Source organism: Scomber japonicus, chromosome 9 (genome assembly GCF_027409825.1).
Source record: "Scomber japonicus isolate fScoJap1 chromosome 9, fScoJap1.pri, whole genome shotgun sequence".
Lineage (NCBI taxonomy): Eukaryota > Metazoa > Chordata > Actinopteri > Scombriformes > Scombridae > Scomber > Scomber japonicus.
The window spans coordinates 2,312,256-2,329,755 of NC_070586.1; the positions used below are offsets into that span (position 1 = coordinate 2,312,256).

Sequence of the window (17,500 nt, forward strand, 5' to 3'; positions counted from 1 at the left end):
GAGGCATCGATAAATCAAAGACATTAGTAACGGACGGACAGACAGCGGGACGAGGACTGAGGAACCGAAAGGAACCGCAGAGCTCAGATAAACGAGGTGAAGCTGCAGGCAGCGAACACAGTGTCAGACTGCTTTATTTTGGCGGGCGCTAACAGGAAGTGGAGGAGCAGCACTCGTGTGATGAAGGTCGCTCCACTCTGTTTTCATTCAGACACAAAAGGCTGAAAACTGGAATCAGAGACGACGACTGCTCTAAAGATCTACTTCACATCAGCTTTCACTGTCATTTAAAAGCAGATATGAAGCTTCAGCAGTCTGACTGTGATCATTCCTCCTGTTCATACTGAATATTAAAAGATTCATAATGCATCTTTATACACTCAGTATGAACAGGAGGAATGATCTCAGTCATTTAAAGTCTCTGATCAGCTTCTATTGAGCTTCATCAGTGTGAGTTATTATAGTAACCATAGTAACTATAGCAGTGTGAGTTATTATATCAGTGACACATTTACAGTGTTTCTAGCATCAGATTCCCTCTTAGTGTTTCCCTTCCTTGCTTCCTTCCTTCCTCCTTTCCTTCCTTCCTTCCTTCCTCATTTACTTCCTTCCCTCCTTACTCCCTTCCTTCCTTTCATTCAGACACTGAAGCTTCATATTAGCTTCACATCTACTTTATAATCCATGTTTCCACAGAAGGAGGACTGTGGGTTTAGTCCTCCATCACTTCCTGTTAACATGATGAAGGATCTAATGCTCAGTATGAACAGGAGGAATCATTACACACACACACACACACACACACACACACACACACACACACACACACACACACAATGTTCATTTGGAAAACTGAGTGTGTGTGTGTGTGTGTGTGTGTGTGTGTGTGTGTGTGTGAGTGTGTGTGTGTGTGTGTGTGTGTGTGTGTAAGTATGTGTTTCTCCTCATTCAGAACTTTTCCCAGATTAGATTGAAGTCTTGATACAGATATCAGCTCTGACCATCTGACACCACCCACCTGTGAGTGTGTGTGTGTGTGTGTGTGTGTGTGTGTGTGTTGGGAGGTCATCTGGTGTCATCAGTGAGGTCACAGTGAGGTCACAGTGAGGTCAGAGGGTCACTAGAGGTTATCAGTGTTCCCAGTGATTCTTTACCTGCAGTTTTCTTTACTGAGATAGAAACAGGAAACACACCTCGTCCACCTGTGGGTCTGTCTGTTAGGGCCTGTGCTCTCTCTCTCTCTCTCTCTCTCTCTCTCTCTCTCTCTCTCTCTCTCTCTCTCTCTCTCTCTCTTCTCAGATCCTGAGCTGTGTGTAACTCAGTACACCTGGCCAGTGTCCTGTGGTAATTAAAGCTCTCTCTCTCTGTCTCTTTCTCTCTCTCTCTCTCTCTCTCTCTCTCTCTCTCTCTCTCTCTCTCTCTCTCTCTCTCTCTCTCTCTCTGTCTGTTCTCTCAGCAGAGCATCTTGGTTCTGTTGGCGTTACTCTTTGGTTCTTATGTTTCCTCTTCCATCACATTCACCATTTACATCACTGACAGCTGACTTCCACATCACATTTATTCTGTTGATTATTTTAATACATTAAATATTTCTTTTCTACCTTTTAAAACTTTGTGCTTCCTCCTTTTAGATTCGGCCTTTGATGGTCGTGTGTATATAAGAATGTGTCTATATGTGTGTAATGAGTTACCTTTGATAGACAAATGAATGATTTATTTATTGATTACAGTAAATATTGATATATTGACATTACATATAATAAATATTAATAAGGAAGTGTTTGCTGGTATGAATTACTAATTCATTTATCTGCATTATTATAGGAAATAATTATTATATAGATTATATATTCATATGTATATATAAGAGGTTCTAGTGGTCCTATAAGAGGCTCTAGTGGTCCTATAAGAGGTTCTAGTGTTCCTATAAGAGGTTCTAGTGGTCCTATAAGAAGTTCTAGTGGTCCTATAAGAGGCTCTAGTGGTCCTATAAGAAGTTCTAGTGGTCCTATAAGAGGCTCTAGTGGTCCTATAAGAAGTTCTAGTGGTCCTATAAGAGGCTCTAGTGGTCCTATAAGAAGTTCTAGTGGTCCTATAAGAGGTTCTAGTGGTCCTATAAGAGGTTCTAGTGGTCTTATAAGAGGCTCTAGTGGTCCTATAAGAGGTCTTAGTGGTCCTATAAGAGGTTCTAGTGGTCTTATAAGAGGTTCTAGTGGTCCTATAAGAAGTTCTAGTGGTCCTATAAGTTCTAGTGGTCCTAATTTAGAAGTTACTAGTGGTCCTATAAGAGGTTCTAGTGGTCCTATAAGAGGTTCTAGTGTTCCTATAAGAGGCTCTAGTGGTCCTATAAGAGGTTCTAGTGGTCCTATAAGAGGTTCTAGTGTTCCTATAAGAGGCTCTAGTGATCCTATAAGAGGTCTTAGTGGTCCTATAAGAGGTTCTAGTGGTCCTATAAGAGGCTCTAGTGGTCCTATAAGAGGTTCTAGTGGTCCTATAAGAGGTTCTAGTGTTCCTATAAGAGGCTCTAGTGATCCTATAAGAGGTCTTAGTGGTCCTATAAGAGGATCTAGTGTTCCTATAAGAGGTTCTAGTGGTCCTATAAGAAGTTCTAGTGGTCCTATAAGAGGCTCTAGTGGTCCTATAAGAAGTTCTAGTGGTCCTATAAGAGGCTCTAGTGGTCCTATAAGAGGTTCTAGTGTTCCTATAAGAGGTTCTAGTGGTCCTATAAGAGGTTCTAGTGGTCCTATAAGAGGTCTTAGTGGTCCTATAAGAGGCTCTAGTGGTCCTATAAGAGGCTCTCGTGGTCCTATAAGAGGTCTTAGTGGTCCTATAAGAGGATCTAGTGGTCCTATAAGAGGTTCTGGTGTTCCTAAAGGTCTAAGTGATCATTGAGGAGGTTCTAGGAGTCTTTTAGGGGGTTCTGGTTTTCCTTGATGAGGTTTTAAGGGTAACTGGGGAGGTTGTGCATGTTCTAGGTGGTTCTGGTGAAGCTCTAGGAGGTTCTAGTGGTCACTGCAGAGTCCACCGGTCTTTCTCGATGTTCTATTGGTTCTTTAAGTGGTGCTAGTGTTACTATAGGTTCTAGCTATTGGTTCTTTAAAGACTGTTTAAACAGACATTTTCTTCTAAACACATTAAATAGGTCATAAATGTATTTCTAAAAAAGGTGTAAAAAGCATTTCAACCATTTAGATTTGAATTGTGGAGCTAGGATTAGCATAAACCCGCCCCTGCTGCTGTAGAGGTATAAATACATTCAGCACACACTACTACTACTACAGTCTACAGTTAGCCAGTTAGCTGAGTTAGCACTACTACTACTACAGTCTACAGTTAGCCAGTTAGCTGAGTTAGCCGCCGAGCTAACCGCTGAGCTAGTAGCCGAGTTAGCCGCCGAGCTAAACGCCAAGCTAACCGCCAAGCTAGCCGCCGAGCTAGTAGCTGAGTTAGCCGCCGAGCTAACCGCCACGCTAGCCGCCGAGCTAGTAGCTGAGTTAGCCGCCGAGCTAACCGCCAAGCTAGCCGCCGAGCTAGTAGCTGAGCTAGCAGCCGAGTTAGCTGCAGAAAGCTCTCAGACGTAGCGTCCATGTTTCTGGTTTTTACACAACTTTGAAGCCTAATTAAATATATTTGGCGGTTTTTTAAATCATTGTCTCCATGACGAGGTTTAAAGGGTTAAAATGTGAAAATAAATATACAAATAACTTCACACATTCTTTTTCTGTGGACCCAGCATCAAATTTCTGCTTTTAATGAACTGAAAATACACTTTAACACACTCTAACACACTGTTACACACTTTAACACACTCTAACACACTGTTACACACTGTTACACACTTTAAAGTGTGTAACAGTGTGTAACAGTGTGTTAAAGTGTGTAACAGTGTGTTAAAGTGTGTAACAGTGTGTAACAGTGTGTTAAAGTGTGTAACAGTGTGTTAAAGTGTGTAACAGTGTGTTAAAGTGTGTAACAGTGTGTAACAGTGTGTTAAAGTGTGTAACAGTGTGTTAAAGTGTGTAACAGTGTGTTAAAGTGTGTTAAAGTGTGTAACAGTGTGTTAAAGTGTGTTAAAGTGTGTAACAGTGTGTAACAGTGTGTTAAAGTGTGTAACAGTGTGTTAAAGTGTGTAACAGTGTGTTAAAGTGTGTAACAGTGTGTAACAGTGTGTTAAAGTGTGTTAAAGTGTGTAACAGTGTGTTAAAGTGTGTTAAAGTGTGTAACAGTGTGTTAAAGTGTGTTAAAGTGTGTAACAGTGTGTTAAAGTGTGTAACAGTGTGTAACAGTGTGTTAAAGTGTGTTAAAGTGTGTAACAGTGTGTTAAAGTGTGTTAAAGTGTGTAACAGTGTGTAACAGTGTGTTAAAGTGTGTAACAGTGTGTTAAAGTGTGTAACAGTGTGTATTAAAGTGTGTTAAAGTGTGTAACAGTGTGTTAAAGTGTGTAACAGTGTGTTAAAGTGTGTAACAGTGTGTATTAAAGTGTGTTAAAGTGTGTAACAGTGTGTTAAAGTGTGTAACAGTGTGTATTAAAGTGTGTTAAAGTGTGTAACAGTGTGTAACAGTGTGTTAAAGTGTGTAACAGTGTGTTAAAGTGTGTTAAAGTGTGTAACAGTGTGTTAAAGTGTGTTAAAGTGTGTAACAGTGTGTTAAAGTGTGTAACAGTGTGTAACAGTGTGTTAAAGTGTGTAACAGTGTGTTAAAGTGTGTAACAGTGTGTTAAAGTGTGTTAAAGTGTGTAACAGTGTGTAACAGTGTGTTAAAGTGTGTAACAGTGTGTTAAAGTGTGTAACAGTGTGTTAAAGTGTGTTAAAGTGTGTAACAGTGTGTTAAAGTGTGTTAAAGTGTGTAACAGTGTGTTAAAGTGTGTAACAGTGTGTAACAGTGTGTTAAAGTGTGTAACAGTGTGTAACAGTGTGTTAAAGTGTGTAACAGTGTGTAACAGTGTGTTAAAGTGTGTAGCAGTGTGTAACAGTGTGTTAAAGTGTGTTAAAGTGTGTAACAGTGTGTAACAGTGTGTTAAAGTGTGTAACAGTGTGTAACAGTGTGTTAAAGTGTGTAACAGTGTGTAACAGTGTGTAGCAGTGTGTAACAGTGTGTTAAAGTGTGTAACAGTGTGTAACAGTGTGTAACAGTGTGTAACAGTGTGTAACAGTGTGTAACAGTGTGTTAAAGTGTGTTAAAGTGTGTAACAGTGTGTTAAAGTGTGTAACAGTGTGTAACAGTGTGTTAAAGTGTGTAACAGTGTGTTAAAGTGTGTTAAAGTGTGTAACAGTGTGTAACAGTGTGTATTAAAGTGTGTAACAGTGTGTTAAAGTGTGTAACAGTGTGTTAGGGTTAGTTTTACTTGGTTACTTATTTATTTTATATTTATATGGTTTTGAGGGTTTTTGGTCTTTTTATAATATTTTAATGGCAGCAGATTGGTGAGTTTATTATATTTTATTATATTTTATATTTTATTATATTTTATATTTTAACGACTCTTATTCTGAAAGTCTTAAAGTTTCATTTTGTGTTTTAACTCTGACAGTAAAATAAAACGTCGTCTTTAATCAGCTGGAAACTTTTAAAACACTTCAAACAGTAAAATAAAGCAGCACTAAACACACCATGTGACGTAACACACACGCACACGCACACGCACACACACACACACACACACACACACACACACACACACACACACACGAGGAGGTCAAAGGTCAGAGGTCACTGGAGCTTTCTTCTTCTTCTCTTGTTAAAACTTGAGTCTGCCTCCACCTGTAGCGCTGGCTGCGAGCACGTGACTGAACGCGGAAGCGGAAACAGAGGCGCGTGTTGCCAACAGCTGAGCAGCAGCGGAGATCTTCTATGAGCGCGAGGACTCACTCCGCGGGTAGAAACAGAGACTCTCACCTCATTCACTACTACTGGTTAATGACTCATTCATAGTGTTAAAGGTTTGTTAAAGATTAAAAATGAGAAATAAGGCAAGGCATTAAAACATACAATTAACCCCCCCCCCCACCCCCCCCCCCCATAATGAAAAAAAAGGTACAGAAAAATAGAAAGAAATACATAAAATACTAGAATAGAGCATTAACCCTTTATTGGGCAAATAATTATATTTGGTAACTTCTGTAAATATCCCAAAATATCCTTCCTTCCTTCCTTCCCTCCTTCCTTCCTTCCCTTCCTCCCTCCTTCTCTCCTCCCTTCCTTCTTTCCTTCCTCCGTCCTTCCTTTCCTTCCTCTGTCCTTCCTTCCCTTCTTTCCTCTGTCCTTCCTTCCTTGCTCCTTTCCTTCCTTCTTCCTCCCTTCCTTCCTTGACTCGAGGACAACAGGAGGAGTTAAACAAATAATAAATATGAACAAATCAAAGTTAAAGTCACATTATTTTTTCACATCTACACAAGCTGATGTTTTTTACTATGTTCATTTAAAACATTTCTCTTCTCCTGAGCTTATGATTGAGCTCTTTTAAAGCACTTTATATTTTAATCTTTCATTTGCACTCTATGTCCTTTTAATGATTGGACAGATGGATGGAAGGAAGGAAGGAAGGAAGGAATGGAGGGAGGGAGGGAGGAAGGAAGGAAGGAAGGAAGGAAGGAAGGGAGGGAGGGAGGGAGGAAGGAAGGAAGGAAGGAAGGGAGGAAGGAAGAAAGGAAGGAAGGACAGATGGATGTGTCTATGTCCTTTTAATGATTTTAAAGCTAATTTATTATTTTATGCTGTAATCTTATATTTAATGTAAGCTATAAAAAATGTAAATATAAATGTATCTCATGGTGCACTTTGCCTGTTTAAGGGATAATAATGAAATCTATCTATCTATCTATCCAATCTCTCTCTCCTCTCTGAGCTCTTTCTCTCTCTCCTCCCGGTCCCCGGTATTTCCGGTCAGAGTGAGCCCTCCCTCCTCTCTCCGCTCTCTGCTCCAGCACAGCTAGCAGCCAGAGAGCTAATCCTGCTACCAGCTATCGGCTAGCAGCTAGCTATGATGGCGGAGCTGGTGCAGGGACAGGCCTCGATGAGCCAGCCGGGGCTGAAGGCAGACGGCCTGGCCGACGTGTTGCAGCGGGCTCGGCAGGTAACCACCGGGCTGGAGCTCCGCGCGACGCTCTCAGCTGGCGCGCGGACACATTACACACACACATTACACTTTTATTCGGATTCTTCTTTTCTCGTGTTGAGCTGCTGCTACTAACTTCTGTGCTCCGTCAACACACACTCACACACACACACACACACAGTCACACATACACGCACGCACACACACATAGATACACACACACATGCACGCGCGCACAGGCTAACACGCTAGCAGTCCGGAGTTGGGACTTGTTGTGGCCGGTTTTCTGCAGACTTTCCGCGGAAGGGTTGACACGGAGGAGCAGGAGGTAGTTTTAGGGGAAGTTTGTGGAGCTGTCAGTAGGGGGGTGGGGGGGGCAGTGGAGGTAGTGGGGAGGGTGGTGGTGGTGGGGGGGGGGAGGTGGAGGTGGAGGAGGTGGAGGGGACAGAAGTTTTTACCACACGTGTCACACTTTTAAGGGGGGAGACAACCTGTTGGGAACAAAAAAAAAAAAAAAAGCTTCTATCTCCCTCCCTCCCTCCCCCCCCCCCCTCCTTACTCTACTCTAACAGGCCGGGAGGGGGGGGGGGGGTCATACTGAGTGTACAGCCTCATCCAGTAGTTAATAAGAGTCACCCCCCCCCCCCCTACACTTCCCCTCTCCTTTCCTTATAGGCTGCTGTTTACTGTAAGTTGGTTAGAAACTAGGCTGGCGTTATGCAACAGCTCCACGGCCATATACAGGCAGCTGGAGGTGTGTCTGCCCCGTATAGACACACACACGGGACACTTACCCCCCCCCCACACACACACACACACACACACACACACCGCTAACCCCCCCCCCCCTTACACCCACACCGGGTTTCTGTGCCGGTAAACCGACTCCTGATGGATCGATACCGGCCATCGCTGCCGGGGTCGAGCTCCTCTAGTCTGAACTCTCCTTTTTAAAAAGTCTAAAATGTTATAATCTCAAGTTAAGGCCTTTAAAAAGTCTTCAAACGTCGATATGTTACACACTAAGGTGTTAAAAGTAGATTTACTGAAGTCTTAAATATGAACGTTGGTGTCACCAGTTGACAGATTTACGAGGTTATCACACACACGTCGTATCGTATCCGTGGAAACGTCGTCCGATGTGTTTCTAAAAAGTTATTTAATGTTTTACTTCCAGCGTTTTATATAAAGAGTCGGTAAGTCTCTCCGTATGACAGTAAACAGGTTACACCGTGTGACACTGTTTTACACCGTTTGACACAAATGATTTAAAAATAATGTTTGTTTTTAGGCTCAATATCAACAAAACGCTTTAAAATGTTTTTATTTCATTTACATGTTTTAAATGAAGTCATTATTAGTATAAGTCCACTTAAACACACTGTAGCTGATCACATATTTAATATCTGTCATTCTACTGTGGTTACACCATTTGACATTTTCAGGAGCATTCAGTATAAAATGGTTTAAATGTCATTTAAATGATATAAAACCAACAAAAATACTAAATGTACATTTTAACAAACCTGATGCTGCTTTTAAATCTATTTTAACTGATTTATGAATTCATCATCTTACCGACATTTATTTCTGAGCCTTATTCACCTTTTAATATTCAGTATAAACGGAGTAATAAGGACTAAAAGATAATAAATGTTGGTAAGATGATGAATTCATAAATCAGTTAAAATAGATTTAAAAGCAGCATCAGGTTTGTTAAAATGTACATTTAGTATTTTTGTTGGTTTTTTATCATTTAAATGACATTTGCACCATTTTATACCAAAAGTCAGACTGAATGCTCCTGAAAATGTCACACGGTGTAACCTGTTTACTGTCATACGGAGACTTACTTCCAGCGCTTTGTAAAGAGTCGGTAAGAAAAATGTCAAAATGTCACACGGTGTAACCACAGTAGAATGATAGATGTTAAATATGTGATCACCTACAGTGGATTTAAGTGGAGTTATACTGATAATGACTTCATTTAAACACATCTAGTGAAATAAAGTCATTTGGAGTATTTCTACATTTACATTTTAAAGCGTTTTGTTAATATTGAGATTTAATTATCCTAAAAACAAACTTAATAATTTGTGTCAAATGGTGTAAAACAGTGTTAAAATCAGTGTTGTGTTGCTTAAAGTGGATTATATATTATATTTATTTTCTTATATATAATCAGATAATTATGATAAAATACTGGTTACACCGTTTGACACTGAGTTACATCATTGACCCTTTTTATATTTAATTCTTTCTCTTAATTCAACTTTTTATAGTTATTTATAATTATTAAATTCTCAGTTTACTTAAAACAATCATTTTTATTCCTAAATGTTAAATATCTATAAGGTTACACCATATTTAACCCTTTATAGGACACTCATTGAAAGGAAGGGAGGAAGGAAGGATGGAGGGAAGGAAGGAGGGAGAAAGGAAGGAAGATAGGGGGGAGGAAAGAAAGAGAGAGGGAGGAAGGGAAGAAGAAAGGGGATGGAGGAAGGGACGAGAGAAGGGAGGGAGGGAGGGAGGAAAGGAAGGAAGGAAAGAAGGACGGAGGAAGGAAAGAAGGAAGGGAGGAGAGAAGGAGGGAGGGAGGAAGGACAGATGGAAGGAAGGAAAGGAAGGAAGGACGGAGGAAATAAGGAACGAGGGAGGGAGAAAGGAAAAGAGGAAGGGAAGAAAGAAGGCAGGGAGGAAGGGAAGGGAGGAAGGAAAGGAAGGGAGGAAGGAAAGGAAGGAAGGAAAGAAGGAAGGAAGGATATTTTGGGATATTTACAGAAGTTACCAAATATAATTATTTGCCCAATAAAGAGTTAATGGATCATTGTATCCGAGTATCTTCCCCAAACATCCATTACCAATCCGGCTCTTTATTTAAATATATATATTTTTTTTTTTTGGGGGGGGGGGGGGGGTCAGTAAACGGCTGGCTGAGAAAGTTAAAATCTTCATAATGAGTTTTTAAATATTTAGATTATACGAGCACGCTCACTAACGGAGCAGCGTTAACGTCAGAATACTGGTTACACCATCTGACACTGAGTTACATCATTGACCCTTTTGTATTTGATTCTTTCTCTTAATTCAACTTTGATAAATGCCTAAATGATTTTATAGTTATTTATAAATTATTAAATTCTCTTTTTACTTCCTGTTTACTGATGTCACTTAAAACAATAATTCCTAAACTGTAATAAATGTCTGTTACATGTCTCTGGCGAAGGTTACACCATATTTAATGGATCACTGTACTCTAATATCTTCCCCAAACATCCATTATCAGTCCGGCTCTTTATTTAATTATATTTTTTTGGAGGGGGGGCATCGAAAGACAAAATCATAATAATGAGTTTTTAAATATTTACATTTTACGAGCACACGCACTAACAGAGCCGCGTTAACTTTCAAAGAGACCGATTTCACTTTTTCAGTCGTGTGCGTCAATATTTACTTTTATTAAATCCTCGTATTTCTGGTTTCACGACGTTTTCCCGGCAGGAGAGTGACGAGGTTACTGACTGAGTGACGAGGTTACCGACTGAGTGACGAGGTTACCGACTGAGTGACTGAGTGACGAGGTTACTGACTGAGTGACTGAGTGACGAGGTTACCGACTGAGTGACGAGGTTACTGACTGACTGACTGAGTGACGAGGTTACTGACTGAGTGACGAGGTTACTGACTGAGTGACGAGGTTACTGACTGACTGACTGAGTGACGAGGTTACTGACTGAGTGACGAGGTTACTGACTGAGTGACGAGGTTACTGACTGAGTGACTGAGTGACGAAGTTACTGAGTGACGAGGTTACTGACTGACTGAGTGACGAGGTTACTGACTGAGTGACTGAGTGACGAGGTTACTGACTGAGTGACGAGGTTACCGACTGAGTGACGAGGTTACTGACTGAGTGACGAGGTTACCGACTGAGTGACGAGGTTACCGACTGAGTGACTGAGTGACGAGGTTACTGACTGAGTGACGAGGTTACCGACTGAGTGACTGAGTGACGAGGTTACTGACTGAGTGACGAGGTTACTGACTGAGTGACTGAGTGACGAGGTTACTGACTGAGTGACTGAGTGACGAGGTTACTGACTGAGTGACTGAGTGACTGAGTGACGAGGTTACTGACTGAGTGACTGAGTGACGAGGTTACTGACTGACTGAGTGACGAGGTTACTGACTGACTGAGTGACGAGGTTACCGACTGAGTGACGAGGTTACCGACTGAGTGACGAGGTTACCGACTGAGTGACGAGGTTACCGACTGACTGACTGAGTGACGAGGTTACTGACTGAGTGACGAGGTTACTGACTGAGTGACTGAGTGACGAGGTTACTGACTGAGTGACTGAGTGACGAGGTTACTGACTGAGTGACGAGGTAACCGACTGAGTGAAGAGGTTACTGACTGAGTGACTGAGTGACGAGGTTACCGACTGAGTGACGAGGTTACTGACTGACTGAGTGACGAGGTTACTGACTGAGTGACGAGGTTACTGACTGAGTGACGAGGTTACCGACTGAGTGACGAGGTTACCGACTGAGTGACGAGGTTACCGACTGACTGACTGAGTGACGAGGTTACTGACTGAGTGACGAGGTTACTGACTGAGTGACTGAGTGACGAGGTTACTGACTGAGTGACTGAGTGACGAGGTTACTGACTGAGTGACTGAGTGACGAGGTTACTGACTGAGTGACGAGGTTACTGACTGAGTGACGAAGTTACTGACTGAGTGACTGAGTGACGAGGTTACTGACTGAGTGACGAGGTTACTGACTGAGTGACGAGGTTACTGACTGAGTGACGAAGTTACTGACTGAGTGACTGAGTGACGAGGTTACTGACTGAGTGACGAAGTTACCGACTGAGTGACGAAGTTACCGACTGAGTGACGAGGTTACCGACTGAGTGACGAGGTTACCGACTGAGTGACGAGGTTACTGACTGACTGACTGAGTGACGAGGTTACCGACTGAGTGACGAGGTTACCGACTGAGTGACGAGGTTACCGACTGAGTGACGAGGTTACTGACTGAGTGACTGAGTGATGAAGTTACTATGAGTCAGGCTCACTATGAGGAGGCCGTAACACTAACTCACCCGTCTCTTTAACAAATAATTATATTTGGTAACTTCTGTAAATATCCCAAAATATCCTTCCTTCCTTCCTTCTTTCCTTCCTTCCTTCTTTCCTTCTTTCCTTTCCTTCCTCCCTGCCTTCTTTCTTCCCTTCCTCTCCCTTGTTCATTATTTCCTCCATCCTTCCTTCCTTTCCTTCCTTCCATCTGTCCTTCCTTCCTTCCTTTCCTTCCTTCCATCTGTTCTTCCTCCCTCCCTCCTTCTCTCCTCCCTTCCTTCTTTCCTTCCTCCATCCCCCTTTCTTCTTCCTTCCTTCTTTCTTCCCTTCCTCCCTCCCTCCCTCTCTCTTTCTTTCCTCCCCCTACCTTCCTTCCTTCCTTCTTTCCTCCGTCCTTCCTTCCTTTCCTTCCTCCCTCCTTCCTTCCCTTCCTTCCTTCCTTCCTTCCTTCCTTCCTCCCTTCCTTTCAATGAGTGTCCTATAAAGGGTTAAACATGAAGTTAACTATAAACACACAGCAGATACAACCGAGTGTGTGTGTGTGTGTGTGTGTGTGTGTGTGTGTGTGTGTGTGTGTGTGTGTGTGTGTGTGTGTGTGTGTGTTATAGTGTGTGTGTGTGTGTGTGTGTGTGTGTGTGTGTGTGTGTGTGTGTGTGTGTGTGTGAGCTGCATGTAAAGTGACTTCCTGTCCGCTCTGTATAAACTTTGAACAGCCTGCTTTTGTTTGCAGAGCTTGAAACTAGTTTTTCATGTTATGTTAATAATCCAGAGTCGTGTAAAAACGCGTAGTCGGGTTTATATTAAAAAAACAATATCGTACACACATAGATCGTGTTCGTGTCGCCTTTAATATTTAATTTACAAACCATTGTTACTGAAGTTACAGTTCAACACTTTTAGAAACCGTGTTTTTCTGTCCGTGAGACGATTAGATGGATTTGTCAGGATTTCGTTAGCTTAGCTTAGCATAATGACTGGAAGTGGAGGGAAACTGCTAGCGTGGCTCGGCCCGTCTACAAACAGGAAATAGTCACATTTAAAAAGCTGAATCAGAGAATTTATAATCGCAATCTGAGTCGTAAATTATCACGTTATATATTTATAAAACGTGAAACTACTCAAAATGCTAAACAACCAAATAATATTTCGGACCTGCCAGAAATCAGTTTTGTCCGTAATGAAACTTAACGTGATATAAATATATTATTACATCATCAGCTCCAGTTATTACATTTAAAATAGGCAAAATTATTACGTTAGCTATTATTAAGTTATTGGCTGTTATTACGTTATTGGCTGTTTTTTACGTTATTGGCTGTTTTTTACGTTATTGGCTGTTATTACGTTATTGGCTGTTATTACGTTATTGGTTGTTGTTACGATATTATCTGTTTTTACGTTTACGTTATCGGCTTTATTACGTTATTATTACGTTATCGGCTGTTATTACGTTATCTGATGTTATTTACGTTATCGGCTGTTATTACGTTATCGGCTGTTTTTACGTTATTGGCTGTTATTACGTTATCGGCTGTCATTACGTTCTTATTACGTTATCGGCTGTTTTTTTACGTTATCGGTTGTTATTACGTTATCGGTTGTTATTACGTTATTGGCTGTTATTACGTTATCGGCTGTTATTACGCTATTGGTTGTTATTACGTTATCGGCTGTTATTTACGTTATTGGCTGTTATTACGTTATTGGCTGTTATTACGTTATCGGCTGTTATTACGTTATTGGCTGTTATTTACGTTATCGGCTGTTATTACGTTATCGGTTGTTATTACGTTATTGGTTGTTTTTACGTTATCGGCTGTTATTACGTTAGCGGCTGTTATTACGTTATTGGTTGTTATTACGTTATCGGCTGTTATTACGTTAGCGGCTGTTATTACGTTATTGGTTGTTATTACGTTATCGGCTGTTATTACGTTATTGGGTTTTTTTACGTTATCGGCTGTTATTACGTTATCGGCTGTTATTACGTTATCGGCTGTTATTACGTTATCGGTTGTTTTTACGTTATCGGCTGTTATTACGTTATTGGCTGTTATTACGTTATTGGTTGTTATTACGTTATCGGCTGTTTTTACGTTATCGGCTGTTTTTTACGTTATCGGCTGTTATTACGTTAGCGGCTGTTATTACGTTATTGGTTGTTATTACGTTATCGGCTGTTTTTACGTTAGCGGCTATTATTATGTTATCGGCTGTTATTACGTTATTGGCTGTTATTACGTTATCGGCTGTTTTTACGTTATTGGCTGTTTTTACGTTATCGGCTGTTATTACGTTAGCGGCTGTTATTACGTTATTGGTTGTTATTACGTTATCGGCTGTTTTTACGTTATCGGCTGTTTTTTACGTTATCGGCTGTTATTACGTTAGCGGCTGTTATTACGTTATTGGTTGTTATTACGTTATCGGCTGTTTTTACGTTAGCGGCTGTTATTACGTTATCTGCTATTTTTTACGTTATCGGCTGTTATTACGTTATCGGCTGTTTTTACGTTATTGGCTGTTATTACGTTATTGGCTGTTATTACGTCATCGGTTGTTGTTACGTTATTATCTGTTTTTACGTTATCTGTTATTACGTTATCTGTTATTACGTTATCGGCTGTTTTTTACGTTATTGGCTGTTATTACGTCATCGGTTGTTGTTACGTTATTATCTGTTTTTACGTTATCTGTTTTTACGTTATCGTCTGTTATTACGTTATCGGCTGTTTTTTACATTATTAGCTGTTTTTACGTTATTGGCTGTTTTACATTATCGGCTGTTATTACGTTATCGGCTGTTTTTTACGTTATTGGCTGTTTTTTACGTTATCGGCTGTTATTACGTTATCGGCTGTTTTTTACGTTATTGGCTGTTTTTTACGTTATTGGTTGTTTTTACGTTATCGGCTGTTATTACGTTATTGGCTGTTATTTACGTTACCGGCTGTTTTTACGTTACCGGCTGTTTTAACGTTGCCGGCTGTTATTACGTTATTGGCTGTTTTTTTACGTTATTGGCTGTTATTACGTTGTGGCTGTTTTTTACGTTATCGGCTGTTATTACGTTATTGATTGTTTTTTACGTTATTGGCTGTTATTACGTTATCGGCTGTTTTTTACGTTATTGGCTGTTTTTTACGTTATTGGCTGTTTTTACGTTATCGGCTGTTATTACGTTATCGGCTATTTTTTACGTTATCGGCTGTTTTTTACGTTATCGGCTGTTATTACGTTATCGGCTTTTTTTTACGTTATTGGCTGTTATTACGTCATTGGTTGTTTTTTACGTTATTGGCTGCTTTTTACGTTATTGGCTGTTATTACGTCATTGGTTGTTTTTTACGTTATTGGCTGCTTTTTACGTTATTGGCTGTTATTACGTCATTGGTTGTTTTTTACGTTATTGGCTGTTTTTTACGTTATTAGCTGCTTTTTTACGTCATTGGCTGTTTTTTACGTTATCGGCTGCTTTTTACGTTATTGGCTACTTTTTACGTTATTGGCTGTTTTTTACGTTATCGGCTGCTTTTTACGTTCTTGGCTGTTTTTTACGTTATCGGCTTCCGGATTTCACTTCTTTTTCTCCTTCTTTACTCCAAATGTTCAACTTCTCAAATCACATCTGAACATGATGGAGCCGAATCACATCTGAGATATGAGAGTGGAAACACCCTAGCAACCGCCTTAGCAACCAGCCTAGCAACCGCCTTAGCAACCAGCCCTAGCAACCACAGCTGAAGATGAATGATTACGACGTTTGTGTGTGACATCATCTCGTTAGCAAATTAAAGACGTTCACCTCAAGTATTGAATTTTAACATCAGGATGTAAATGAATGAAAAGCAGAATATGTCCCTTTAAATAAAAAAAAAAAGACTAAACTTATTTGATTGATAAAATAGCTGCTGATTAATTTAGTTGATCAGTGAACTGGACGTGTTCCTGTAAATGTTTGTTGACTTCATGTCTTTGTGTTTTATCATGAACACACTCAAGGTCACATCCTCCCTGCTGTGTGTGTGTGTGTGTGTGTGTGTGTGTGTGTGTGTGTGTGTGTGTGTGTGTGTGTGTGTGTGTGTGTGTGTTGGCAGTATCTCAGTGTGTTCTGCAGTCAAGGTGAGGTCAGCAAGTTGCTAAAAGCTAACAGCTGTGAGCGGGTTGTAGTTCTGTTGACTCTGAAACACTGCAAACACGTAAACATGAGAGTTTTCATAAATCATTTAACCAACCTGCTGTCCTCAAGTCAAGGAAGGGAGGAAGGAAGGATGGAAGGAAAGGAGGAAGAAGGAAAGGAAGAAGAAAGGAGGAAGGAAGGAACAGTCAAAACAGAAAGATGCAGTCCGTGTTTTCATGAATCATTTAACCCTCCTGTGGTCCTCGAGTTAAGGAAGGAAGGGAGGAAGGAAAGATGGAAGGAGAGGAGGAAGGAAGGATGGAAGGAAAGGAGGAAGAAGGGAGGGAGGGAGGGAGGGAGGAAGGAAGGAATGAAGGAGGGAAGGATGATAAATCATTTAACCCTCCTGTTGTCCTCGAGTCAAGGAAGGAAGGGAGGAAGGAAGGAAGGATGGAAGGAGAGGAGGAAGGAAGGATGGAAGGAAAGGAGGAAGGAAGAACGGAGGAAGGGAGGGAGGGAGGGAGGGAGGAAGGAAGGAAGGAATGAAGGAGGGAAGGATGATAAATCATTTAACCCTCCTGTTGTCCTCGAGTCATGGAAGGAAGGAAATATGGAAGGATGGAAGGAGAGGAGGAAGGAAGGAAAGAAAGGAGGGTGGGAAGGAAGGATGGAAGGGAGGAAGAAAGAAGGAAGGGAGGGAGGAAGGAAGGAAGGATGGAAGGAAAGGAGGGAGGAAGGAAAGAAGGAACAGTCAAAACAGACAGGGTCAATTTGACCCGGGAGGACGACACTTTCGGCCCACTTTCCTTCCTTCCTTCCTTCCTTCCTTCCTTCCTTCCTTCCTTCCTTCCTTCCTTCTTGTTAATGGTCCGGCCCACATTAGATCAAATTGGGTGGTTTGTGGCCCTTGAATGAAAATGAGTTTGACATCTCTGGGTTACACCAACTGACACTTGGTCACATCATTGATCCGATCTGATCTGTAATAAACTGTCTCACGGTTCTTTAAGGCATAGTGACATGTTACGACTCAACACCAAGCTCAGGAACCTGGACTGGTTCTCCTGTGGTTCTCCCGTGGTTCTCCCGTGGTTCTCCTGTGGTTCTCCTCTGGTTCTCCCCTGGTTCTCCTGTGGTTCTCAGTGTTTGTTTCTGTCTTTGTGTCAGATGGTGGGTAAGATGGGCGGAGAAGCCATGTCCCACCTCAACAGCTCCTCAGGAAGTGTGGAACCT

At 41.2% G+C, this 17,500-nt stretch overlaps 1 protein-coding gene across 2 annotated transcripts in view; it reads left to right on the plus strand.

Annotated features, from left to right (window-relative positions):
• The first annotated feature begins 6,956 nt into the window (after positions 1-6,956).
• Positions 6,957-17,500, plus strand: part of LOC128364352 (far upstream element-binding protein 3-like) — a 37,573-nt gene continuing 27,029 nt past the window's right edge. For both annotated transcript variants that reach the window (XM_053324889.1, XM_053324890.1), the window contains exons 1-2: positions 6,957-7,072; positions 17,435-17,500. The exon at positions 17,435-17,500 is cut by the window's right edge and continues 43 nt beyond it. In XM_053324889.1, coding sequence (XP_053180864.1) covers positions 6,980-7,072; positions 17,435-17,500 — 159 coding nt within the window. In that variant the 5' untranslated portion in view covers positions 6,957-6,979. The remainder of the gene's footprint in view (positions 7,073-17,434) is intronic.